The sequence below is a fragment of the Aulonocara stuartgranti genome, assembly GCF_965226115.1.
Source record: "Aulonocara stuartgranti genome assembly, chromosome: 7".
Lineage (NCBI taxonomy): Eukaryota > Metazoa > Chordata > Actinopteri > Cichliformes > Cichlidae > Aulonocara > Aulonocara stuartgranti.
Genome location: NC_138945.1, coordinates 61,470,911 through 61,496,132, shown reverse-complemented (window position 1 = coordinate 61,496,132; position 25,222 = coordinate 61,470,911). Strand labels below are relative to the sequence as shown.

General features: G+C 40.2%; 2 protein-coding genes across 4 annotated transcripts; one reads left to right on the top strand and one right to left on the bottom strand.

Annotated features, from left to right (window-relative positions):
- The first annotated feature begins 3,159 nt into the window (after window positions 1-3,159).
- LOC309710966 (uncharacterized protein) lies at window positions 3,160-17,970 on the top strand. Of its 3 annotated transcripts, none has more exons than XM_082540880.1 (20): window positions 3,160-3,424; window positions 6,073-6,225; window positions 6,316-6,422; window positions 6,515-6,629; window positions 8,040-8,156; window positions 8,234-8,295; window positions 10,026-10,178; window positions 10,390-10,581; window positions 10,670-10,769; window positions 10,848-10,989; window positions 11,072-11,255; window positions 11,549-11,648; window positions 12,044-12,177; window positions 12,270-12,301; window positions 13,674-13,786; window positions 13,909-14,054; window positions 14,128-14,222; window positions 14,301-14,379; window positions 14,484-14,592; window positions 16,778-17,970. In XM_082540880.1, exons 1-20 carry the CDS (start codon window positions 3,355-3,357, stop codon window positions 16,849-16,851), a joined length of 2,277 nt encoding a protein of 758 aa, XP_082397006.1. In that variant the 5' UTR covers window positions 3,160-3,354; the 3' UTR covers window positions 16,852-17,970. The 3 variants fall into 3 exon arrangements, with proteins under 3 accessions (XP_082397006.1, XP_082397004.1, XP_082397005.1); XM_082540878.1 differs by having other exon boundaries at window positions 13,674-13,819; XM_082540879.1 differs by having other exon boundaries at window positions 3,161-3,424; window positions 6,073-6,219; window positions 13,674-13,819.
- A 215-nt stretch (window positions 17,971-18,185) lies between these two features.
- LOC309710970 (kelch domain-containing protein 10-like) lies at window positions 18,186-25,005 on the bottom strand. Its single transcript, XM_082540885.1, has 10 exons — window positions 24,749-25,005; window positions 23,727-23,819; window positions 23,280-23,501; window positions 21,445-21,599; window positions 21,216-21,364; window positions 21,012-21,096; window positions 20,861-20,927; window positions 20,729-20,776; window positions 20,514-20,653; window positions 18,186-20,425 (listed from the first exon to the last, which is right to left on the bottom strand). Exons 1-10 carry the CDS (start codon window positions 24,831-24,833, stop codon window positions 20,216-20,218), a joined length of 1,254 nt encoding a protein of 417 aa, XP_082397011.1. The 5' UTR covers window positions 24,834-25,005; the 3' UTR covers window positions 18,186-20,215.
- Between the last annotated feature and the right edge of the window lie 217 nt (window positions 25,006-25,222).

The window sequence follows — 25,222 nt, the reverse complement described above, 5'->3', positions numbered from 1 at the left end:
AGAATATTTCACTTCATTGCTTTAATAAACTCCTGGGTTGCTTTGGCTGTATGTTTTGGGTCATTGTCCATCTGTATTATGAAAAGCCCCCAATCAGTTTGACTGTGTTTAGCTGGATTTGGGCAGACACTATCTTTGAAAACTTTAGAATTCATTTGGCTGCTTCTGCCCTTTGCCATATCATCAACAAACACTAGTGTCCCAGTGCCATCACACTGACTCCAGTATGTTTTACAGGTTATGTGGTATGCTTTGGATCATTAGCTGTTTCACACCTTCTCCATATGTACTTCTTAACTGGGTGAATGTGGCTCATAAGACAGACTGGGTCGTCTACCAATCGGAAAGTCTGTGGTTTGTGCCCCAAACTTCCTCATTCTGCATGTTGAAGCATCCTTGGACAAGATACTGAACCCTGAGTTGCCCCCAGTACATCCACTGGAGTGTGTTTGTTAAACAAGGTTCTTATCTATAGAAAACAAGGACTTTGCCATGGTTTGATCCCAGTTTTACCCAAAGAGCTCTAAAGTGAATGATTTATATTTGCTGCTACATTTACATGTAGGCATGAGATCTCAAAAGCCCCTTCCTATGTTGTATCAGCCTCCTACTCTTCATTTTTTTTTGGTTATGTGTAATATAATTTTGAGAAACTTGATAAGAAGTTGTATTGGTGGGAAAGGAGATGAAACTACAATAAAAGATCAGTGTGCTGGTCACAGTTTGAGATTAAAGAGTTTATTTACAGGTCCAACTCTGGGTCACAGAGACCTTTTTAGGGTCTGCGTGGCCTCAAGTTTTATTTGCCAGCAAATGTTCATTTTGCCAGAACGCAATAATCCGGACATCTCACATTTGACCTTGTCAGCTGTTTATCTTACTCCTCTAACAGTTGAACATTTACACAACATCGACATGTGAAGACAGGCCAACACAGTGGATATATGCACAGAATCTTAAGCTAAGCCAAATGTAATGCCAAACTACACATAAGATTAGTCAAATAATAGATTCTTATTTTGAATGCAAAAGATTAGTTAAAAACTATTCCCCCCCCCAAAAAAAAAATTTCTTAAGATGCTAAATATTTTTTTCACAGTAAGCAATCTTTACAGATGAAAACTATGTTTGACTTGAACACAGCAGCTGAGGTTGAATAGTTTGTTTTCATACTTAGTAACAGTGAAATGACCTAGAAGTGGTAGATGAAATGAGAGCCAGTTTTTAAATGTAAAGGAGCAGTATTTCCCAGTACTTTCTTTCTTATCTTCTTCACCATACTGGACCAGCCTCCATTAGAGGAGAAAAAGGAGATAATGTTGACCCAGATTAAGCCTAGCTCACATAAAATGTGCAAGAGTTTTCAATCATCAGTCTCTAGTTTTACACGCTGGTGAGTTTAAGCAAATTTTCTGTGGGATCTTTTTGATTGCACCGTCTCTCATTCACCAGTCAAATCAGTGTGCACTGCTTTACTCTGAGTCTGCCTGAGTGCGACCATTTCCTTCTGAAATGCAAAGGTCTCTAACTTTACACTACAATGTAAAGCTTGTTTATCAGTTGCGGCCATGTGGCCAAAATTCAAATTCATGATTCCTCTGATTAAGTTATAACACTAGTTAAACCTGCTGCAAATGATAACAGGTTTATCCAGTGGAGGAGACGAGGACTGACAGCACTGTGTCTGTTGGGGACACATTTAAAAAATTGCCTGATAGATACAAACTAGCTCGTCAGGATTTCTATTTCAGGACCTCCAACTTAAACATCACTTTGACAAGAATGTTAAAGGACGCATATTAAATATATCAGATAATACTGAGACATTCATTTAAGCATTTATTTCTGAAATGTATAAAAGCACAAGTGGATAATTATAGAGGATCATTATTAATTTGAGGGGCCGTTCAATAAATTATATGAAGACTAAATGTGAATTGGCAATTGCAGTCACCTCTATAATGGACATCTATAATAAATATCAAAACAACTACAACAGCCATATATGTGGAGTGATTTTCATTGAAAAATTGTGTAGGTTTTTTTTTTCCTAACTCCAAAAAACTAAAGTCTGGACAGCTCAGATGGTTTCTGGAGCTGTCTGATCCTTAAACTATTCTGGGACAGTGTGCAGTATAGTGAGGGAGTTTCTGTGCTACAGTTCTAAATTAATTTATTTAAAATTTATTTAGATATATTTATGGTAGCAAGAAAGAAGCTGATAATAAGGCACTGACTTTGCAAAGAACCTCCTGTCTGGATTTAGAATGTAACCATTTTAAAAGTGTGTTTGGTGCTTATAGTACGAAACCTCTGCTAAAACCTAAAAACAGGACAAACCGCTTCATGTCATAGCTACATGTGACCATATCGTGGAGCTATTTGCTGTGTTTCTGCTGGCCTACAGTCATTTTCAAGTCAAACGCACCACATAACTGTGCAGTTTTGTTGTTTAGAAAATCTACACTCTTTAACACATATATACAACTAAATTGGCCCAGTTTATTATTATTTTGTTTTTCAGATATAGCAACCGCGGTCGTTTGTATGCCCACTGGATGTGGAGCATGAATAACCAAGAGAAATATATTGAGTGAAACTAAGCTGAAGGATGTGACCTTTTTAGTGAAAAAGAGCGATAAAAACAGAAAGAGAAACAGCTGTTTGTTGGTCCTTGGTATTAACGACCTGGGTTCTGATGCATTTCATAACATTTAGTAGGTTCAGTGCTGTCATTTATCTCGTTTTCTATTTACACCGAATTCTGTATTTTACCAAGATTCACAAACCTAAAATAGTCTCGTTGTATACCACACAAACCATGCGATATTTATGAAATACAATGTTTAATTCACTAATATGCCAGCATCATTATATAATTAATAAGAAGTGTTTGTTTCACGACTTGCACCGGACACCGGGAGTCCTTTCAAATGAATTAACTAAACTGGCAACACCTTCAGTACCAGCAACAGTTCAAGAAGGGTAAAAGACTCCATACCACTCACACTTAGCCTTTTTAATAACAAAATGTAATTATTGTAAAGTTAAATAGTTGAAATAAAAACAAATATACGTATATTAAAAAAATATTTATTTATTTAGTCAGACGACTTTGTATTTTTATTTTTCAGTTAACAAAGGCTCGGCTGAGCTGAAGTGAACAGTTGTTGCGTTTTATTGTGGCTTTTCCCTTTAAGACGCCAGAGGCCTACATTTCCCATAATTCCACGCTCCATAACACTCATTAAATCAAGTGAGTCCACGCGACAGCGACAGCAGCATCCGAGGAGATGATCCGGTCAGGCTCCGGTAACACACTCAGCAAACGGTGAAGTGTTTTTACCGGCGGAGATGTCTCTGTCGTCCACGGGGAGCCCGGACACGACCAGCCGGAGGAGGAGGCCGGCTGAACACGCGCAAGGTGAGCGGCACGAGCTCATTATTTAGCGTCTTATAACTTTATTTGTTATGTGTCGCTAACAGCACCGTTATTACACTCCCCATTTTAACTGTCTCCGCTTTATTTCTGTCTGCGTAGGCTTTGTTTACACTGATATTTACAGGAGCTCATTATGGAGTTATTGCACGGTTGTGCTCTCAACTAATCAATGATAGCGCTCAACTAATTAATATATATTTCAGTTAATTTTTTGATTAATATAGACCTATAAATGTCATAAATAGTGCCCTCCTGTCCAGTGTCTTTATATGTACCTGACAAACGTTCCTGAAAGCCAAATATTACAACAGCCAATGTCCAGTTTTCACGTCATAGAGGCTTAAACAAAGAAATAGAAAAGATATTAATTCATTACTGCATATTTAAAGAATTCTTCCATTCTTACTCAAGCTTCTCTGTTACTTAAAGATAACAGCATTTTTAGTTACTTGTATTTGATTTCACAGGAACAAGGGTGATTTCTTTCTTAAAAGGCATTCTCAGTGTTCTCAAATACTCATGCACACTAAAGAACAAAATCACGATAGTGTATCGAGGTGATGCTGTGTGTGTGCACAGTCACTAACACCATCATATAACACTGCAGCTGCTGTATTTGCAGACACACTTAAGGAAGCCAACAAAAAAGCAGAACCAGGATAACAAAACAAGACTACCTAAAAGTGTGTGAGCCAATTTGAGCTGTTGAAAAAGGGAAGTCAGGACCGATGTGCCCACATTGCCTTTGATGCATCTGGTTTGTTATGTATCCATTCATTCATCAATCTTCTGTATCTTTCTGAATGGCTGCAGGCGCTTTCCTTGCTTTAATTGCTGTCACAAGTCTGGTTTCACTGTAACAAATCTAGCTACTTTAATCAGGTCAAGTTAAGATAGATAGAAAGCCTTTTATGCCCCTCAGGAGATCTATGTACACGTCTCATCATGTCATTGAATAATAATAATAATGAAAAATTTAAGAGATGAGGTGTTTTGTGTGCAGCTTTTGAAGGGACATAGAGGGAAGGCAAATCAGAATCTCCTCATCTACACTGACAGGTTTACAAAGCCCCTGTTTGTATGGCATGAGGGGGTCACTTAATGGTTCAGTTAGTAGGAAAATGATGACAGTCACATGATATTTCATTTGAATTCACCAGAATCACCAAGGCCAATATTTAAAGCAACAGATGAGGGGATATCTTGCAAAGAATTGTCTTCCAATCCTCCTGTACTCTGTGGTCCTGGAGGACGAGACAAGGGAAGTAGAACTAAATACAAAGCATATGAGGCAAGAGACCATCAAAATAAAACAAGAAGTAACTAACACTGAGAAAAAAGACAAACACATGGAGACAGGAGTGAAAGAACAGAATGGGGAACACAAAAGGCAAGTAACCTATTGCCAACAAAAGCTAAGCAAAGGACTCAAGGTGTAGAATAACCAACAGCTCATAAGAACAAGGGGCACATAAAGTCTAATCATTAAAAGACTAAAGAGCTCAAACATAAATCCCTTTTAAAAAGCAAAAAGAAATCATGAAACCACAAAAACCTCAAAACCTGGCGTGCACTGTGACACAGTGTATCTGATTCTATATGCACATCATACTTTTTGACCCAGATGCAATATGTGCAAGTGGGGAGCAAGATACTTAAAAACTGGCCTTCTCTGATTACTGTTTTAACCAGTGTGTGAATGTGTGTGTGAATGGGTGGATGACTGGATATGTAAAGCGCTTTGGGGTCCTTAGGGACTAGTAAAGCGCTATATAAATACAGGCCATTTACTTTGGAGAATCGATTGAGAGTCATGCTATTTTGATTTTTCTTCATGTGATGATTTTCTTGCTGAAGTCTTTTACAGAGTTGGGGTTACGGTGATTAGTGATTTTTGAAACAGTTTCCATGTGATGTCTTTATTTGTCTTATCAGTTCATAGGAGCGAGTGTTGGAATAGTTTGGCACAGCTTAACTGTTCGTGACATGCTGCGTTATTCTGCTTGAAACAGCCATCAGTGATGGGTGCTGAGGGGTCCTGAGTTTGTACTGAACCATTAATACACAGCAGGATGGATCCATAGTTTTCATGTTATTTACTCTAAATTCTAACTGTACCTGAATGTTCGCAAGAATTACAAATTGTAATTCTGCTTAGCTCAGATGTAACGAGTGGTTCTTTGAGATAATGTTGCCTTTCTGCATTCTCCTGTGATCTCTGGGCAGTGGATGTTTTTTTCAGACCATTCTCTATAAATCTGGAGATGGTTGTGGGTGAAAATCTGAAATACCATGAGTTGCTGAAATTGCTTTTTTCCCAGATTGCTCACTTCCAAATTCCAAATTGTTGTGATTCCGTGCTATAAAAATACAATTGAAATTAAATTGTCTGATTATTCTAAAAGTCATTGTAAATTCACTGCTGTGCCACAACAATATATTTGATTAAAACCTGATTGAACACAAAATGCTGCCTATTACCATATATTATGGGATGTCCTTTTCAGGCCCATGGACACCTGGCAAAAACAGCTCATGCTAAGTTCCAGTCTGGGTCTTTTTAAGGATGGCACTTGGTGTATGAATGCTGTCTTTGACATCTTTCAGTTTTTGTTTCTTTGGTGTTACAGATTCTTCAAGCGAGCATGATCCTCTGTTAGGTTACAGTAATGAACAGGCCCATGATCGACTGTGTGGCGCTCAGCACGCAGACTCCTCCACTTCATCTTCACAACACTCCTTATATTCTGCAACAAAATGCACTGCTGCATGTGCATGTGCATGTGAGTGTAGTTTACCAGTCTTTATATCCATATTCAGCTCTCCTGTTAAGAGATATTTGCAGCCATTTCTTGGTTATTTTCTCATTGTAGGTCCGAGCCATCATGCATGCGAAGACAGCTGGGAGGAAAGCCAAAATAAGAAAACCATCAGAGCCGAGAATGAAGTGGAAGCCAACAAACTGGTCAACAATTACAGAGTAAGAAACTGGAAGAGTTTTGCACAGGAAAAGAAAGTGAGCCGAGTTGAGGACACTGGAGTAATTGCTGTCTGTGTGTGCGTTTTTATCAGTTTGGGTTTAGAAAGTGGAAGAGCCACGTGACGGAGCGGCCGTTTGAAGGCCGGTCAGATGTTGTGAAAGAACTATACTCTGAGCTGAATGTCATAAAACCGCATTCAGGTCCAGGTATGTTTTGTTAATGTTTTTGTTTTATGTAAAGTTTGTGTTGATGCATGATATCAGTCTGTTAAATCTCGTGCATTATTTGTCATGTTCATTGAAGTTGAGCACAAAGATAATTGCTGAGAAACACTACAGCTAAATTACTGTAATGAAAGGGTAAATGTATTTAAAAAATGTATTTAAAAACTAAAATGTTTTCTTGTCCCTACGTCTCGGTTTAGAATAAGAGAAATAATAATAGTGATAGATTTGAAAGTTTGATGTCATAAATCGGCTGTGTGCAGGCAGGAGAGGACCCAAACGCAGACTCAACTGAGGCGAAACGGGAACTCAAAATGCAGCTTTATTGCAGAGAATTTAAAAAAGTGATAGAAAACTATACTGGGAACATAACTAGGAACACAGTGAAACACACGCAACTATGAGGGAGATCACGACACAGAACTGAGGGAGACGCTGACATAAATACACAGAAGGAAAACGAGGGAAGTGAGAACGCACGGGGAACACAACTAGACAAGAAAACATGGGACCTTCACAATAAAATACGAATCGAAGGAACATGACGCAAGAGTGGAGGAGAGGGAGCGAAGAAACATGAGGTAGAGAGAGGAGACATAACGAGCTGGGGAAACATAGAATAAACATGATGGAATAAAACACAAGGAGGGGAAACAAGGCACAAGCAACCACACAAAGACACAGAGGGAGACACAGAGGGCAAAAGCACAGGTGGGAATCTAATAAACGAAAGCTAAACAGAATAACCAAGGTACTATAGAATAAACCCTTAACAAAGTGGACTTAAACATAATACAAAATGAGAAAAACACAAGAAACCTCAAAATGCTGGGTCAAATGACCCAGGATCATGACATTTGATCAAAGATTCAAGTCAGATTTAATATTGTAAAATAGCATCATTCTCCTTGGAAAAAGTGAGGAGTGAGTCAGAGGGAGTAAGACAGTTGTTACCATTTAACCAATTTACACACATTTTTTGTGCCTCGTTTTAGTTTTTAGTTGAGAAAATCTTTTATGAATGTTACTTTAAAAAAACCTTTGAAACCATCTTTGATATGAATTAGTTGTAGAAGATAAAACTGGCTGTCAAGTTCTTTTGAACACATTACATGTAACAACAATGAAGAAACTGATAAGACTTACAAATCCTTACCTGAACTAAATCTGATGACAATAGAATTTTTTGTTATTATATTTTGAGGCTTTAGTAACATTGTTAATAAAAAAGTGTCTGATAATAATAATCTGGAAGTGAAATCTGTCTATTTATTCTGTTCTTTTTTGCATTAATTAATGAAATTTAAGTTAAATTATATTCATAAATCCTAAAAGCGTAAAGATATTTCTGCTGAAACACTTCTTTCATTCTCTGTGTCCTTCTGCTGTCAGGTCATTTCATCACATGTGGAAACCTAGCCTACGTGCTCCTGTTTGGTTGGTGGGTTTCTCTGGCATATTTCCTGGTTGGCACACTGATGTTCATCACTGTTACTGGGGTACCGTATGGTAGGTGAGGTAATAGATAATGATAATAATTGATCATCTGCAATTCCCTTTGTTCTTCACTCTGTTTCTGTCTTCAGGTAAACTGTGCTGGAAGCTGTGCTGCTACTTCCTGTGGCCGTTTGGCAACCCAATCCACGAGGTGCTGTTTGGGTTGAGTTAATATTCCTGCTGTTGTCTGTGGTTCTTTTCATTTAGCCGGCATCAGACTGATTCACAGTAAATCCGGTAGTTTCTTCATTGACTCGTGGTCATTAAAGCAGAAGTCGTGTTTTTCTGAATGATGTCACAAGTCTGCAACAGTGCATTTGCAACAACTTGTTATGGCGACACGTTCAGGGTGCAAGGGCGACTTTGAACACCCTCAGTGAGTTCCCTCAGTGTGTCCCTAACGCCTCCTTCCTCTGACTTGTTATTCTGTTTTATGTCCCTGTCCTCCATTGCTTCTTTGTATCTTTGTCTCCGTGTTTAGTTTTTGTTTTGGTACTTCCTGTTTGAAGGTTTGTTTTCTGTTGTTTATGGATTAGTTTTACTCCTGGTCTAGACGTTTTCACAGCTCAAACTACATATCTCTCAGACTTATACTTTGATTTATCCCTTTGATTAAGAATAAAGTTACTATTAGCAAAATAAGAGTTTCAATTATCACTCCAAAAATGAAAGTGAAGATTGTGAAAAGACTGGATTTTAACCCTTTTCACCCTCTCTCAGATGTAATGAGAGGTAAACCAGGAAACTTCAATCTCTCTCTGTCCCACTTTTCTCGACAGTCCCCTTAATTTTCCTGATAATCTTCACTTGTATGGGATTGTGCTTGTTATCCTCCTGTTCGTTATTCCTTAATCCCCCCTCTCTCTCCTTCTCTTAGTCTGTGTCACAGCATCTGTATTTGTTCCCCATTCACAGAGAGGTGTACTGTGAAGTGAGATTAATGGCTCAACGAGCTTAAAGTCAAAGTTTTCTGTGTCATGAAACTGTCTTTATATATTACCTGCTTAAATCAGCATGGTAGCGTATGCCGAACACATAACCTGGGCCCTATACTACGAATTCATTCAGCATTCCCAGGGTATCTTTCTGTTATCTGGATTTACTTACCCTAAAATTGGAAATCAGGATAAACAGTCACATGAAGCTGGTCATCAGTTTGTTACGTTAACCCAGGCTTTCTCCTGCGCATTCACATAAAAGGGTGTTGGCAGCATCTGACCAATCAAAAAGAGGGTGTTTTAAGGGTCATTTGACTCTTCTCTCCTCCACAGAAAATGATCCCTATGACATCTATTTTGAAATATTATCAAATGGTGACTAAAAAACTATGAACAACGTAGAATATCTAATAGTAAAACTGAAAAAAAAGAACAAGAGATGATGCTTAATTGTTAATCTGGTGATTTAATGCACAGCATGGAAAAATAAGCTTTTTAATTGCAGTTAATTGGTCAGTAGGCAGTAATTTTATGCCATGTTTCCACTGACTCTTTCATTTACAGCATGTTTTAAGTCAGGCTTGGCCAACTCCAGGCCTCGAGGGCCAGTGTCCTGCAGGTTTTAGATCTTACCCTGGGTCAACACACCTGAATCAAATGATTAGTTTATTACCAGGCCTCTGGAGAACTTCAAGACATGTTGAGGAGATAATAGCCATTGAAATCAGCAGTGATGGATCAAGGACACATCTAAAACCTGCAGGACACCGGCCCTTGAGGCCTGGGTTTGGACACCACTGTTTTAAGTACATTGTAGAATCTTTGCTGCAGGAATACCTTAAATGTGTGCATGTTGTTAAGTTGTACCTTAATAAAACCACTGAATAGACCTGAAGCATGAAGCATGATTGTAAAAGACATCTTTTTGGTTGTGTTCCTCCAGATGGGAAATACACTGAGGCGATGCTGTGAGCGCGCACCAGACTGTGAATGCAGTATGGAGGCGGAAGAAGATAACTCACCATTTCTGCTGCCATCACCCACAGAGGTGCCAGTCCCAGAGATGCCAGACCGACCTCTGCGCACTCCTTACTGGGTAAATGTTCACACTTAAAAACATATATATAGATACCGGAAATTCACAAGTAAGACTTTGGCATTTAGTGCAGAGGGTGTTGCTTGCTGTAATTTGCAGTACTGGGTTATAGAAGTAAAACTGACCTAGCACTGAATACATTGCATGTTTAGCAGATTTTTTGCTGCAAGTGTAACATATCGTTATACAATGTGCCCTTCTTGTTGTACAGCGTCGTTTTGCCACCTATGTGTGGCTGCTGCTGGGATATCCTCCTCTGGTGGTCGTTCACTCTCTGGCGTGCTTCATCTCCTGGATCCTGGTCTTCACCATTCCAGTTTTCAAGATGAACGCACGAACTCTGGGCGTCATCCTCCTGCTGCCTCCTGAGGATGTGTCTATCTCTGCTGGCTCACAGAGGAAGGTACAGGTGACACGTAGTGTTTATTGGTCACTGCATAGTCCTGGGGAGTTCCTAATGCACCATTTTCTTTGGTTTTCTTCACTTTTAGCATCAGGGCTATGAGACCAGAGCGCTACTGTGTTGCTACCACGCTGCCAACTGGTACTACTACAAGTACACGATTGATGGGATTAATGTGTTTGCTGCCAGTATCCTTTTACACATAAAATGTGTGTGTTTCCTTCTGTGATATAAAGACCTGTTATTATCCTTGACTCCTGTCTCAGACCTCCTCCCTCTAGTGATAGTTGCCCTGGTAACTGGATATATTGACAGAGAAAACAAGTACGCCAGCTCCGATGTCAAATTCACCATAGCAGTTGGCTCCATCATACCTCTGTCATATTACATTGGCATGGGAATTGCCAGGTAAGTATTTTTCATTAACCATTAACACCTCGAGAAGCAGAACAGAGTCTCTGATTTTTATATTTCGTTTTTGCATTTGCAGCATTTCAGCTCAGAGTAACTTTGCTGTGGGCGCTGTGGTCAACGCCACCTTTGGTTCCATCACAGAACTGACCTTTTACATCACAGCCCTGCTCAGAGGTCACCAGAAAGCTAACACCTGTCTGGAGGAGGTTGTTAAGGCTGCGCTGACTGGGACACTGCTTGGATGTATCCTCTTTATTCCTGTGAGTCAAGCTTCATCTTGTTTAGCTTGCTTAGGTTTGTTAGTTGGTTAGTTAGTAGGTAAGACTTACCTACAGCCTTTTGGCACTGCACTGCTGTGCACAACAACATGAATGGCTAATATGTTGGAAAGTCTACCTGTACAAAAAAAGAAAAAATGCTAGTACGTCAGTTTTTAAGTAACACAGTTAGTGCCAGCACCAGTATACTTTATATATATTTTCAAGGCGTAGGTTTGAGAAATGTGTTAAATAAGCATGTATGAGTGAGACGTCATGTTTTGTTTGCTTTTCAGGGCATTTGCATGATAATTGGAGGTCTCCGTCACAGTGAGCAAAGGTTCAACAGCCGTTCTGCCGGAGTGAGCTGCGCGCTGCTTTTCATCTCTATAGGAGGCACGTATTTGAAAATCAGCACACGCAGAAGGCTGCAGAAGCAGTTCAGACTGCCACATGAAAATATGTGAATAGCATGTATGTGCCACAATCAGAAAACAAATGTTTATGCCTGCGATAGTTTTATTTCATTGTTTTTGTTAGTAAGTAACACCCGCAGCAGATGTCGGCCATTATAATCTCTGGATATTAAATAATCAAATGCAAATACCATCGAACTGGTGCCCTTAAAACACCGAATACAAGCTAAGTCTAAGAGGATTGTCTTCATGAATCAAGTCAGCTGAAAGCAGCACGAACAGTTTGTTTTTATTCTCCCCAGAAACATCTTATAGTTTAAAAACATTACAAACAGTGTTAAACACTCACTTCCCTCCTCTGAATGTTATTGGCAGGTGTGTTCGCACCCACGCTCTTCTCTAAGGCTTATGGGAACTTGGTGTGTGACTCCTGTACCAACTCTACCGGGGCAAACAGCACAAGCAACAGCAGCGGGTCGTTTGTCTGCCACAACTGCCACTATGACCTGGTAGGTATCATTAGCCAGGAGGACACCCTGTCCGTATGCACTGTACTGCACATGTACAATGTTTTTATTGTTGTTGTTGTTGTTTTCAACAGAGCAATGGTACACTGTTTCACAACCATGTCCAGTAAGTTATTTTTCAAATTTATCTACTAATAAAAATTTGTTTTAGAACTGCACAGTTAATTTTCAAGAACTTGCTTGGACCCCCTTTTTCCTTCAGTTCAATAGGGAGAAATCATTTGTAAGAACTGAAAAAGATTTTTGAGATACAGAATTAATTTAAGCCATTTGGCAATTAGACTCCGATGTCCCATCATAGCAGAACAAAGCCCAGCAGTGAGGAATTATGAGAGGACACCTGGAGGATAGGTGAAGATGAAGATGAAGGCTTAGATATTGAGCTGGATATGGTGAGGAAGTGGCCTGTAGGAATGAGACCCAAAAAAACAGAATGACAAAAAAGGATGCAGGCTGGAGAAGGCGAGCAGCAAAATGATTGGACTAAAGCAATGACGTCTGCTTTGAGCGCAGGGAAAATGGAAGCGATGTAAAGAAAGGTTAGCAGCTGAAACACCCGAATGTTGTTGCAGAAATTGAGACTCATTGGACCATGGGAACAACCATAGTGTTGCTAATTACATATTTGAATTAATAAGCAATTAAACGGGTGTACCTATCAAAGTGGCCGGTGAGGTGTTCTAAGCGGATTCTCCAATTTAACGCACCAACTTAACTTTTTATTAAAGTGATCATTGTTGGGTGGTGCAGTGGTGAGCACCGTTACATCACAACAAGAAAGCTCCTGGTTCGGACCTGCTGGCCAGCTGCGGGGCTTCTGAGCATCATCCCTGTGTCTGTGTCTCACAGTTCAAAGACATGCATGTTAGTCCGAGTGGTTATTCTGAATTGGCAAAGGTGTGGACGGTGTCTGTCTCTCTTTCCCAATGTTACTGGGATTGGCTCCAGCAGTTAAAAGTATAGATGGATATAATTGGGAATTACTTTGACATTGTAATTTGAAAGTGACTATCTGATGTTGCTAAATCTAAATATTCCCTAAATTACTTTTAGGGCTTTTCTCTTTTCCTAGCCATCCATTTTCTTGACCTCTATCCCAGCAGATCCAAGATTAGAGGCAGGGTTCACCATGGATAGGTGCCCACTCTGTCAAGGGACCTAAACCGCAAAACCGTTCAGGCTCCCATCTAAACCTAAAGTCAAATTAGAATAAACAGTTCACCTCTGCAGGACGCGAGGAGAACACGCAATCTCCACACAGACAGTCCTGACCCCACCAGGAGATTCAAACCATGGACCCTTCCACTGTGAGGTAGCAAAGCTAACTGCTGCACCAGTCTAATGAAACAAATCTTCCTGGAGAGGAGTAATTCAATCTGAAGCTGTAGAAACTGTGTCTAAAAACCACACATTAAGGCCTCATTCATCATCATTTTGCTGCACTTGCTGCTCATTAATTGTGCAATGTTTGTTTTTAGGCCTTTGGTGTACACCGTGTGTGCCCTCCTGCCCGTTGCCTACATCATCGGTCTGCTCTTCACTCTGAAGACGCACTCCCACATTTACAACATCCACGTAGGAGAAGTACAGGGTATGAATCACTCTAACGAGTCACACTTAACAGGTCAGCCAAAAATTTCATGTTACATTTTGCTATTTTAGAGAAAAGTGAGCTGTGTTTGATGCTTACTTACAATACTATAATCTCACCAGTGAGTGGCCACCACGGGACGGTGGTCCACTGGTCACGCTGGAGGTCTCTGGTCATCCTCATCTTGGCTACGGTGCTCACGTCTGCTTGTGCCGATCTTGCCACCGAGCACATTCAGCCCATACTAAGCCAACCAAACATCTCTCAGGTAAGTACACGGATCTGAGCACGCTCAGGCTGTTTGTATGTTATAGCTTTAATGTTTTCTTCTCTCCCGGCAGTATTTCATCGGGGTGACCGTTCTGGCTATGGTTCCTGAGATCCCCGAGATTGTTAACGGGATCCAGTTTGCACTCCAGAACAACATCAGTCTCAGGTACATCCCGTCTCATCAATAAGCTACAGGAACAGTTTGAAGAGCATCATTTGTATCTACTTTTCTTTTTTATTCCAGCCTCGAGGTGGGAAGCTGTATCGCTGTGCAGGTCTGCATGCTACAAATACCAATACTGGTCCTATTTAATGCTTTCTATGTAAGCCTTCATTTTAATCCTTCATTTATTCATATATAAATACAAGTCATTCTGCTGCTTTACAGTGTTTTATAATAGACACAATCTATCTCTGCCTTTCCCAGGATGTGGGATTTGTGTTGATTTTCAGTGACCAGCACCTGTGGGCCAGCATCTTCAGTGTGATCTTGGTCAACTACATCTTCATGGATGGCAAGTGTGATTATTTTCAGGGTAAGTTAAAGTTAGTAAGTTTAAAAGATTTTGGAGCTGAAATTGTGGATAGCTGGCTCTTGTATCATATACAGTGGGATGCAAAAGTTTAGGCAACCTTGTTAATAGTCATTATTTTCCTGTATAAATCTTTGGTTGTTACAATAAAAAATGTCAGTTAAATATAACATATAGGAGACACACACAGTGATATTTCAGAAGTGAAATGAGGTTTATTGGATTGTGTGCAATAATTGTTCAAACAAAATCAGGCAGGCGCATAAATTTGGGCACCACAAAAAAAGAAATGAAATCAATATTTAGTAGATCCTCCTTTTGGAGAAATTACAGCCTCTAAACGCTTCCTGTAGATTCCAATGAGAGTCTGGATTGTGGTTGAAGGTATTTCGGACCATTCCTCTTTACAAAACATCTCTAGTTCATTCAGGTTTGATGGTTTCCGAGCATGGACAGCTTTCTTTAACTCACACCACAGATTTTCAATAATATTCAGGTCTGGGGACTGAGATGGCTACTACAGAACGTTGTACTTGTTCCTCTGCATGAATGCCTTAGTGGATTTTGAGGAGTGTTTCAGGTCGTTGTCTTGTTGAAAGATCCAGCCCCGGCGCAGCTTCAGCTTTGTCACTGATTCCTGGACATTGCTCTCCAGAATCTGCTGATACTGAGTGGAATCCATGTTCCTCCATGCATAACGCCCCTTGTTATGCACAAATAACTCAATTTTAGTTTCATCAGTCCACAGCACCTTATTCCAGAATGAAGCTGGCTTGTCCAAATGTGCTTTAGCATACCTCAAGCGGCTCTGTTTGTGCTGTGGGCAGAGAAACGGCTTCTTCTGCATCACTCTCGCATACAGTATCTCCTTGTGTAAAGTGCGCCGAATAGTTGAACGATGCACAGTGACTCCATCTGCTGCAAGATGATGTTGTAGCTCTTTGGTGCTGGTCTGTGGGTTGACTCTGACTGTTCTCACCATTCGTCGCTTCGGTCTATCCGAGATTTTTCTTGGTCTGCCACTTCGAGCCTTAACTTCAACTGAGCCTGTGGTCTTCCATTTTCTCAATATGTTCCTAACTGTGAAACAGACGGCTTAAATCTCTGAGACATCTTTCTGTATCCTTCCCCTAAACCATGATGGTGAACAATCTTTGTCTTCAGGTCATTTCAGAGTTGTTTTGAGACCCCATGTTGCTACTCTTCAGAGAAAATTAAAAGAGGAGGGAAACTTACAATTGACCCCCTTAAATACTGTTTCTCATTATTAGATTCACCTTTGTATGTAGGTCAGGGGACACTGAGCTTACCAAGCCAATTTGAGTTCCAATAATTAGTTCTAAAGGTTTTGGAATCAATAAAATGACAACAGTGGCCAAATTTATGCACCTGCCGGATTTTGTTTAAACAATTATTGCACACTTTCTGCAAATCCAATAAACTTCATTTCACTTCTCAAATATCACTGTGTGTGTCTCCTACATGATATATTTAACTGACATTTTTTATTGTAACAACCAACGATTTATACAGGAAAATAAAGACTGTTAATGAGGTTGCCCAAACTTTTGCATCCCACTGTATGTGCATTTAAGAAACAGAATTTTTACAATGTGCTCCCCCTTTGTGAAATACATCACATAAGACTATAAAAGGGGTCCATGCACTGTATTTTTGCATTACTAATGGGTGTTTTGAAATCTAAAACTTTAACCAAAAACAAAAAAACCAGAGTGAGCTGTTTTTCCCCTGAAGGGCGGGAGCATGTAAAAATGTGTAAAATGTAAAAATAAAAACTTTATACTGCCCAGTTTTTTTATGGATGGTCTTAAAACTTCAAAACAATATACTAGGCCTTGGGGGACAGGAGTACCCTAGTTGGCTAAGCTTTTGACCTTGAAAGTTGATCATTGCCAAAAAAATTTAAAGTAACCACATCAAGTCATATGAAATTCGATACGACTCCCTACAACATCCCTACAATAACGGAACAACAGGCTGACATTAGCATATTGTAATAAAAACATCATGGATATAGCCCTTGCCCTTTGGAAGGAGTTTTGCTCTCTAGTTGCTCTTGTTTACTCCTTAGGCATATCTGGGATCTGATACTAATGGCAGCTGAAAGACCTGAATCTTATTTTAGGGTGTTTTGATCCAGTGTGGTTTGGTGTTTTTTTTCTCCCAGGTACAGCTCTGGTGGTCGTCTACCTCATCCTCCTGGCTCAGTACTACTTTGCTCCATCTCCAGCCGGCTGTTGAACGTTGGATGGGGATTTTTTGCACAAATTGCCGATTTTTTTTTTGGCAGGTTCTTATCTCGTCAAATTATGCATAAATGTCGATGGGGGAAATCCCAAATGGAACCTTTAATTTTTTTAATCTATTTTATTTCTTTTATTGTAATCATACTTGAGACAAAACTAAAAATTGTAAGCTCAGGATGGTACTTTTGTGACTAGTGCTGTTAAAAAAAAAAAAAAGTATATTTTATAAACTGACATAATTAACAGCAATGAGAGATCAACTATTTTTACTGTACAACAGGAGTTTCTGCACTGATCATACTTTAAAGCAACAATTGTGATGAAGTCTGTATATTTTAACTGCAGTAAAATTTTGTGTGTGTGATGTGACATTTTTAAATGAGTCGTGTGAATTATGTTAGAAAGTTTACCCTCTTTTACATCACACAGTGCTTAACAGATTTTATGATTCAAACACAGCCTCAGATGAACGACAACAGCATGAGATATTACACAGTGTCATTATTTAACCAAAGCTACGCCAAAACAGAAGCAGTGTGTGAACAACTACCACACACCCCGTTTGTTCATGCACAGCTCTCAGTCCCGGGACAGGATTTCAGTTGGATGCAAGTCTGGAGTTTGAAATGTCATTGCTACACTTCAATTTGCTGCTGTGCTTCAGATCATTTTGTTGCATTACCCAATTTGGCCACGACTCATCAGTTAGATGGCCTTGTATTCGACTCTAAAATACTTTAATATTCAGAGTTCATGGTCGACTCAATGACTGCACGTGTCCCAAGTCCCGTGGCTGTCAAACCACCATCCCTTGGAGACCCCTAGGGGGTCTTACCACACATTAATCCCTAGCATTTAATTGTGACTGAGTTTTATTGTACAGCACTTTAGTCAACCTGTGTTGTTTTTAAAATATGCTTATAAATAAAACAGACTTACCAAAAGGAGTTCTTCCTTCCCACCATCAAGTACATTTGATTAGCAGCATCTGGCTTGTACTTAGCCTCTTATAGAGGCAGTAAGATGGTACCTAGCTTTTCAACAAACTGCTTCTACATTTTTTTTTTTTTTTTTTTTTAATTTGTTTTTGTTAAATAAATGACTGTATTATTCTGCCGTTTGTTCATTTTAGGTTGTATTACCCAATTGTAATGTTTCAGATGATGTTTTAAGGTACACACTGATACGCAACACCTTAGACCTGAACGCTCGTGTACTGAATTTTTCAAAAGACTAACTGGAAACCAGGCATGGCAGGCTGTGCCAGCAAAGATTTGTTCTCTATGAACAGGCTATTGGGGGGGAAAAAAAAAGTGAGTCAATACAATGTTTTGAAAAACCAGCTGCCTGCGTTTTTAATTGTTTGTACACAGAAATTACAAAACATATTGCAGCCATATTTGCCTTTTATAAAGACATTCAACTTTTCTCCCAAGAGTTTAAAGTGACATGCACACCATACCGACATGCAACAGATCATTGAGCTTTCATTAACATCAAAAAAAATGATGCAAATATTGAACATGTCAATCTGAAGCAACGTCGTTACTAAGTTTGAGCACGCAGTGAAGCAGAATGCTTCAAAATAGAAATGAATAAGGCCATGACATGATTAAAGGAACTGAGGTGTGGCGCAGTGTACAAAAGGGATCGTAGTAGAATAGCCGTCAGATTAACGCAGCTCGAAATCGAACCAGCACAGTTGCAGTTAACGTGAATTCAAATGCTCAATGCAAGGCAAAATGTGTTTTTAAAAAATAAAATAATAAATTGCATGAAAGCAACTAGGAGAACCACAACAGTATCAAAGATTTACAGTCCACAGTAACTAAAACAAAAAACAAAGCTGCTGGTGTGCCTAGATCTGGTTTCACACTGAACCTGCTGATGTTTCAATGATGAGTGTCTGCACGGCTCATCAGACTGATCACAGTATTTCACATCCTGAGTACACCTTCCACACCTTGTTACTAGTTTGTTAATGTTCCTTGCCAAGTACCAAAGCACAGCATCTCTAAAAAAACAACAATGTTGTAGTAGTAGTAATAATAATAATAATAATAATAATAATAATAATAATAATAATAATAATAATAATAATAATAATAATAATAATAATAATATCAACAATGCATGTTGCAGTACAAAAAGTTGAAATGGATTCTTGGCTTTAAAGTGGAAAAAACTGAACGTGACAGAAATGTTGGGTTGGGGTTTCTGGGGAAGTACAGCTACAAGTAGGGTGCAGTTCAAAGATTTCTAATAGAATAAAAACAGCAGCACAGTGATTTAAATAGTAAAAATGGCTTCGTGGGTTTAAAATAACAGACTAGTTAAGCATACATAGCTTATGAAGAGCACCGACTAAAACCTAGTGGGCGAATAACAAAACAAAACCAAAAAAAAAAAAAAAAAAAGGCTACACACTGAGTGAAATAAACTTGACTCTTGCAGACCAATTTGTACACCCCACTTTTTGAAATTCAAAAGGCACTAAATAAATAGATACTCTGGAGCTACGGGCGTTCAAAGCAGGTTTTTCATTTTTTCCCCTCCCCCCCCCAAAAAAGAGGAATAAAAATTGAAGAGGCATAAGATATTTCACAGTGATGCCGTGTCACATGTTTTCATCTGATCAGAAGGCCTAATTGTGACCGGCAAGAGGAACATTTTTCAATTTGAACGGTCGAGTTTTAATCGCAGCTCCAAATCAGCACCCTAATCAGTGAGTCTTTGAGGCTGAAATGTGTTACTTAAACTGTGAAAAGCAATCAGAAATACAAGTCTGCTTTTTACTGAGAATCTCGAAACTTTCTATTTAAATGTCAGGGCCTACAAACTGGTGCCTCTGCTGGGTTTGAAGAGGGAACAGCAGGACTGATTGAGGGTAGTGCTGCACAACCTGTTCCACTTCAGGATTGGGAAAAGAAAGAACAGACAAAAAAGTCTTTGCCTCTAAATAAAAGCTAAAACTTCACTACTGTACCAACATTCATTTGGCCTTTTAACAAGTGGTCTTTGGAGTTTATAAAATATCTCTCAGGCTCCACAAGTTTCCACGACCAAAAAACGAAGAAAAACCTGAAGAAGGCAGAAGTGAAAAACAAACAGCATACAGTAATTTCTATTTTCTACACAGTTTCTGATGGATGCGTGCACATATGACACACTGGGAAACTTAAAAAAAAAATAAATTGCACTTTTTTAAAACAACCCACACATTTACATCAGACTAATGTAAAAAGGCAAAGTATTTTCATAACTATCTGACATCATCAGGCTTACTTTGTCCTTTCACCCTAAATCGTCAGACATCTTAGAGTCCGTGCTACGCCATCACATACCGCTGCATTCAGTCTTTATTTGAGCCGCTGGATTAACGTGTGCGTCAGTCCCAGGCTGAGCAGCTGGAGGGTGGACAGCTGGGATAAGTGAGGGAAAGTTTTCAGCAGTTTCTCCCAGGTCATTTCCAGCAGGCTGGGAACCACCAGCCACACTTTATACAGAGAGCCAGTCCTTCGATTCCCAGACATGTTGACGACTCCGCCGTGGACGTACATGCAGCCGGCCTAAAGGAAAAGGAACACCAGAGGATGAAATCTGAGTCTACTCTATGACGATTTAGTTTTTGTTCTCTCAGTGTGCGATGGTACTGACCGGAGTGACCGCAGCACAGTGAAAGTAAGCCGGCTCCGGCATGATCGCAGGAAGCTTTGTCCACTGAAAAGTCTGCAGGTTGAGCTTCCAGAGGTCTGACAGGATGCGCTCTCCGTTATAACCCCCACATATAAAAACCTCTGCACATAAAAAGAGGCATGAAGCAGAAACATTTCAGAGAAAGCCCGTTTGATGATGTCGTGTGAAACACTCACCCTCTTTGACCTGTACACAGCTGTGACATCGACGGGCAGCAGGATATCCTGTGAGAAGAAAATGAAATGAATTTGACTTGTGGCAGTCAAAACGCTTTACCGCTGTAAATAAAAGTTGAACATGAGTCAAACCTATTTTTTCTTGGGGTTTTGTCATGATATCCTCCCAGTAGTTTGTCTCCAAATTATAAGCATGAATCTGATGAACACAAATAACCTTAATTTAAAGACAGGACGACAACAAGTTTGCATGCAATGGTGTTTAAGTGCCAGTTACTCTCACCTTGTCTAGTGGATATGATGTCCAGGAAGTCCCGCCTCCAAAAATATATATTCTCTGCCCGTCATGAGCTAGCTCATGTCTATATCTGCAAAATTATTGATTCATTTTCAGAAAATCTGGAGCCACATGTAGAGAATTCACTGTGTGTTTAACAAAGTGTGCCTGCTGCTTTTAGCTGTGTATGAATGACCTAAGGTGACTGACCTCTCCTCAGGTAGGTCTGAGGGCGCGTTATTGGGTTTGATGTGGGTCCACTCCCTGGTGGTCAGGTCCAGCCTGTGCAGGTCGGTGCTGTAAAGGTAGCCCGTCGTCCCTCCAAACACATAAAGGTAGCCATTTATGATGACCATGGCCTGGAAAAGGAGGATAAATGGTTGTAACAGATGGGATGGGACAGAACATTCAAAAGGACCTCATACACAAAAACAGTTACCTGTCCATAGATCTTGTTGGGCTTCTTCCCTCTGCAGCTGAGCAGGTTCCATCGTTTGTACTGAACGTTGCAAACGTGGACGTCGTTGCCGTTGTTTTCACCGAATGGAATCCCGGTGCCACCGAACACAAGCAGGTTGTTCCCATGTAGGACAGCTGGGGAAAGATAACAGCATCAAACTCAGTTTTGTTGATTAGGAGTGAAGTTTGGGAATAAAAAGAAACAACAAAACCCTGAATGTTTTGTACAGGAGTCTTCTGTTATAAAACCTATAGGAAATCTGAGTCAAAGTGTTTTCTAGATCTCATCTCGCATGAATGATGTAAAGTCATGTTGAGCCAGAAAAGAATATTCCTGTCACGAAGAAGCTGCAATCAGTTTTTGGCAAAGTGACTTTTATATATCTTTTATGTATCCAGCCAAAACGTTTCTATGATATTAAAAATGTATATTTTTTAAGAGTGATCTTGCCAGGAGGGCAAGAGACAAATAACATAGCAGTTGTATAAAAACATTAAAGTCGATACAAAGGACTGATTATAATGTAGGTACAAAAAAAGCCAAGTCACAAAGATACTTGCAAAACGGGTCATTTCCTTATTTAATACATAACCTTCATAAATCCTGAGACTACACTACAGTTTATTTACCAATAGAAGCAACACACACACACCAACACACACACCAACACACCGAGAGAGAAAATGCATAAACATTGGAAATCACTTTGACACAAAACCAGAAAGACATTAAAGTGCAGGGCACGGCAGCCGCCGTCAGGTCATTTTTGGCTCACGTCCGTTAGTGAGACACACTGGCGCACACAAACCAGGCTCAGTGGTTCTCAGGCAGTCTCATCTTGATGCAACACAGTGAATCATCATGCAGACTTCTGTCCTCTGAATACTGTAGTTTTTTGGGTTTTTTTTATCCCAGAAGAGACACCTCTGCTAGCTTTGCTTTCTCTGCTAGTGCCACCTAGTGGTGAGGCTACAGATTTCAACCAACTAAATGGCCTTCACTGCACACTTCTGCCTATGCTGTGGAAACATGACAACACAATGTAGTGTGGAGGTGGACCTCCCTCTTATATGGACTAATTCTAAAAATAAATCTGAATACATTTATGCCAAAAGGTCCCCCTAAAGTCTACACAACAGTCAACTGTGACTACACAAATAATGAATTACAAACCAAAGAGTTGAGTTTTTGCAGGACTTTGCATCTGTTTGTTGACTAAACAACGATAAAACTTTAGTTATCAGATAAAAGTATGAACTTGAGAAATATCATTTAGAGCAGAATATTTTATTTTTATTGCTAAAAAAAAGACATTGCTATAAAATGCCAGAATTCACACCTAAATTAACTGAGCTGTAAATTGCAACCAAAAGTCTCACAACTTGCTGAGAAATGCAGGCCAGCTTCTAGCCTCAAATGTGATGCGTCCTAATTTATTTGTGTGAGTTCAAGAAAAAAAAAAAAAAAAAAAAAAAAAAAGTGTGCAGGGGTGAATTTAGAGCTGCTTTTCAATAACAGCTAGACTAACCACATGTGCTCAGTGTGTATTGCATAAATGAAGGCAGGGGTGTGCATACAGCCTTTAGAATATGCTGATAAAAATACTGGAATAAGTCAAAAAATATTTTCATCAATCCAGCAGAACCACATCACATCATTTGAATACCATCCATCCATCCATCTTCATCCGCTTCATCCGGGTCGCGGGGGCAGCAGCCTAAGCAAAGAGGCCCAGACCTCCCTCTCCCCAGCCGCCACCTCCAGCTTGTCCCTTATACCAAGGGAATAAAAATAAAAGCAGCATCAGTCCTTACCTGACATAGAAGCCAGCTCCGTGGGCATGTACCCCTCTGTGCGGACCTGCTGCCAGGATGCTGTGGCAAAATGATACCGCCAGAGCTCCCTGAACAGAGGGTAGTCTTCGTTCTCTGAGCCGCCTGCCTCATCAAAGTCTGGGTTGTAGCCTCCAAACACATACAGGTTGGTGCTGTCTGCTACACAGCGGTGTCCACTGCGGGCAGGAGGAATGCAGTGTCCTGTGGGGGGAGGAGGAGTTGTAGACAGACACCATCAGTCTCATCGCCACACACCACCATGTAAATCATCACGCAGACTTCTTTCTCCCCTCTGAATAGTTCTATTAGGAGCAATATAACACTTCTAGCTTTGCTTTACAGGACATTAACTGCAGCTCCTGCACTTTGAATTCTACTGTTTATGAGTTTAGACCGTCCAGTGTGGTGTCTGTGCAGGTTTAGTACCTTCTCTCAGAAACCTGTTGGGGATCCGCAGGTTTGGGCAGGAAGGGGAGAAGATGCGCCGGGCCTGAAACCACCGTGCTCGCTTCTTAGTGGCTGCAAGATATACAGAGAAAAAGACAGATTCATAAACCAATTCTCTCATGTTCTTGTCAGGGGTTGAACTAATTAGCATCTACCGTTTCATTTTAACTTCCAAAGGGACATTTCTTTCCCCTTTTCACTACAGACCAATTACAGGATCTCACAGATTGCTGTGAGCAGCTGGTGTTGTCCACGATCCTTCTGTCATGGAAAAGATTTTCTGGAGCTCCTGGACGATCATTTGATAGCTCCACCGCCGTCACACCTGTTTATTTTACTTCAACCACACTGCAGGCTTTACAAATGTTGAACAACCACAGTCACGTATATTCAGCCAAGCGTCACACTTCCAGCAAACCGAGGCTGATGTTTCTGGGACGATCCCAGTAAAAACCGTAGAAGTATATGAATACAGTCATCGTATACTCCCATAGTTTTTTTTATTTTGTTTTTAAGCCACAGCTATTGTACTTCCTCGGTGAATCAAGATACTCTGTGCACTGCTACACTCAGAGAAATCAGGATTACAGGTGTAACCGCTCTCATTTTCTATTCTTAAGTATGCTTTGTGTAACCGAGAATCCACTTCATGTATGGGAGAGCTTACAGAATATGAAAACCATTGCTGTGCCTTTGTCTTTCATTTCCATTTAAATGGGAACATAAGCAACAATAACACTGAAATATTCAGTGGCTGATTTCTGCTGGCTTCCGTAGCAACGTTAGCAACATTTGGCCTGTGTAGCTGCTGTAGCGATGCAGAATGCACACAAAGCTAGTATGGCTAGCTCACAGACAAAGCCCAGCTAATGCAAATGAGCAGCCAGCTCTGCCCAAAGAGGCAGCGAGCTCTGAGCAGCATTACCAAGTATTTACATTAACTTCTCAGGAAGGCTTGCTGATTGGATCCAGCTGCAGAGCAGTCGCCTGTGTTTACAAACCTGAGTCGCGGATGGAGGGCCTCCACGACAGTTTCTCAAACTTATTGAGCTGACTGAAAGTTTCACCGTGCTCAGGCGAAGACATGATTAACCTGGGACACGCCGACCGAAGAGGCTCACACCCAGACCCGGACAGGAATCCGCCTCAGTACAAACAAACGGCGCGACATGAAACCACCAGCTCTGGCTTCAGAGCAAAATAAAGAAATATGCTAACTCCTCCAACTGTCCACAGCTGCTGCTGTCCGAGACGTCATAGCCACGTGGTCTGAACTAACCAATCAGAGGAGAATAGGACGCTCAAGTGGCGTTCAAGAGTCACATGGAAATGTTTATAGTTTTGTTAAAGGGCCTCGCCGCAATAATCTAGCAATAACAAATAAATAAAAGAGTCGGTAACAACTGACGTGAACGTCAATACCCTTTGTTTTGAATGAATATGGCTTATCAGAGATATATGGATAATGACATGTA

Excerpts from the sequence above, each read along its gene's own strand:
- LOC309710966 (XM_082540878.1), top strand. The coding sequence starts at position 3,355 with ATGTCTCTGTCGTCCACGGGGAGCCCGGACACGACCAGCCGGAGGAGG. Across the intron at positions 13,820-13,908 it reads TAACGAGTCACACTTAACAG|TGAGTGGCCACCACGGGACG; the intron begins GTCAGCCAAAAA and ends TAATCTCACCAG. Across the intron at positions 14,055-14,127 it reads GCCAACCAAACATCTCTCAG|TATTTCATCGGGGTGACCGT; the intron begins GTAAGTACACGG and ends CTCTCCCGGCAG.
- LOC309710970 (XM_082540885.1), bottom strand. The coding sequence starts at position 24,833 with ATGTCTTCGCCTGAGCACGGTGAAACTTTCAGTCAGCTCAATAAGTTT. Across the intron at positions 21,097-21,215 it reads TCAGACCTACCTGAGGAGAG|ATATAGACATGAGCTAGCTC; the intron begins GTCAGTCACCTT and ends ATAATTTTGCAG. Across the intron at positions 20,654-20,728 it reads CTGTGTACAGGTCAAAGAGG|AGGTTTTTATATGTGGGGGT; the intron begins GTGAGTGTTTCA and ends TTTTATGTGCAG.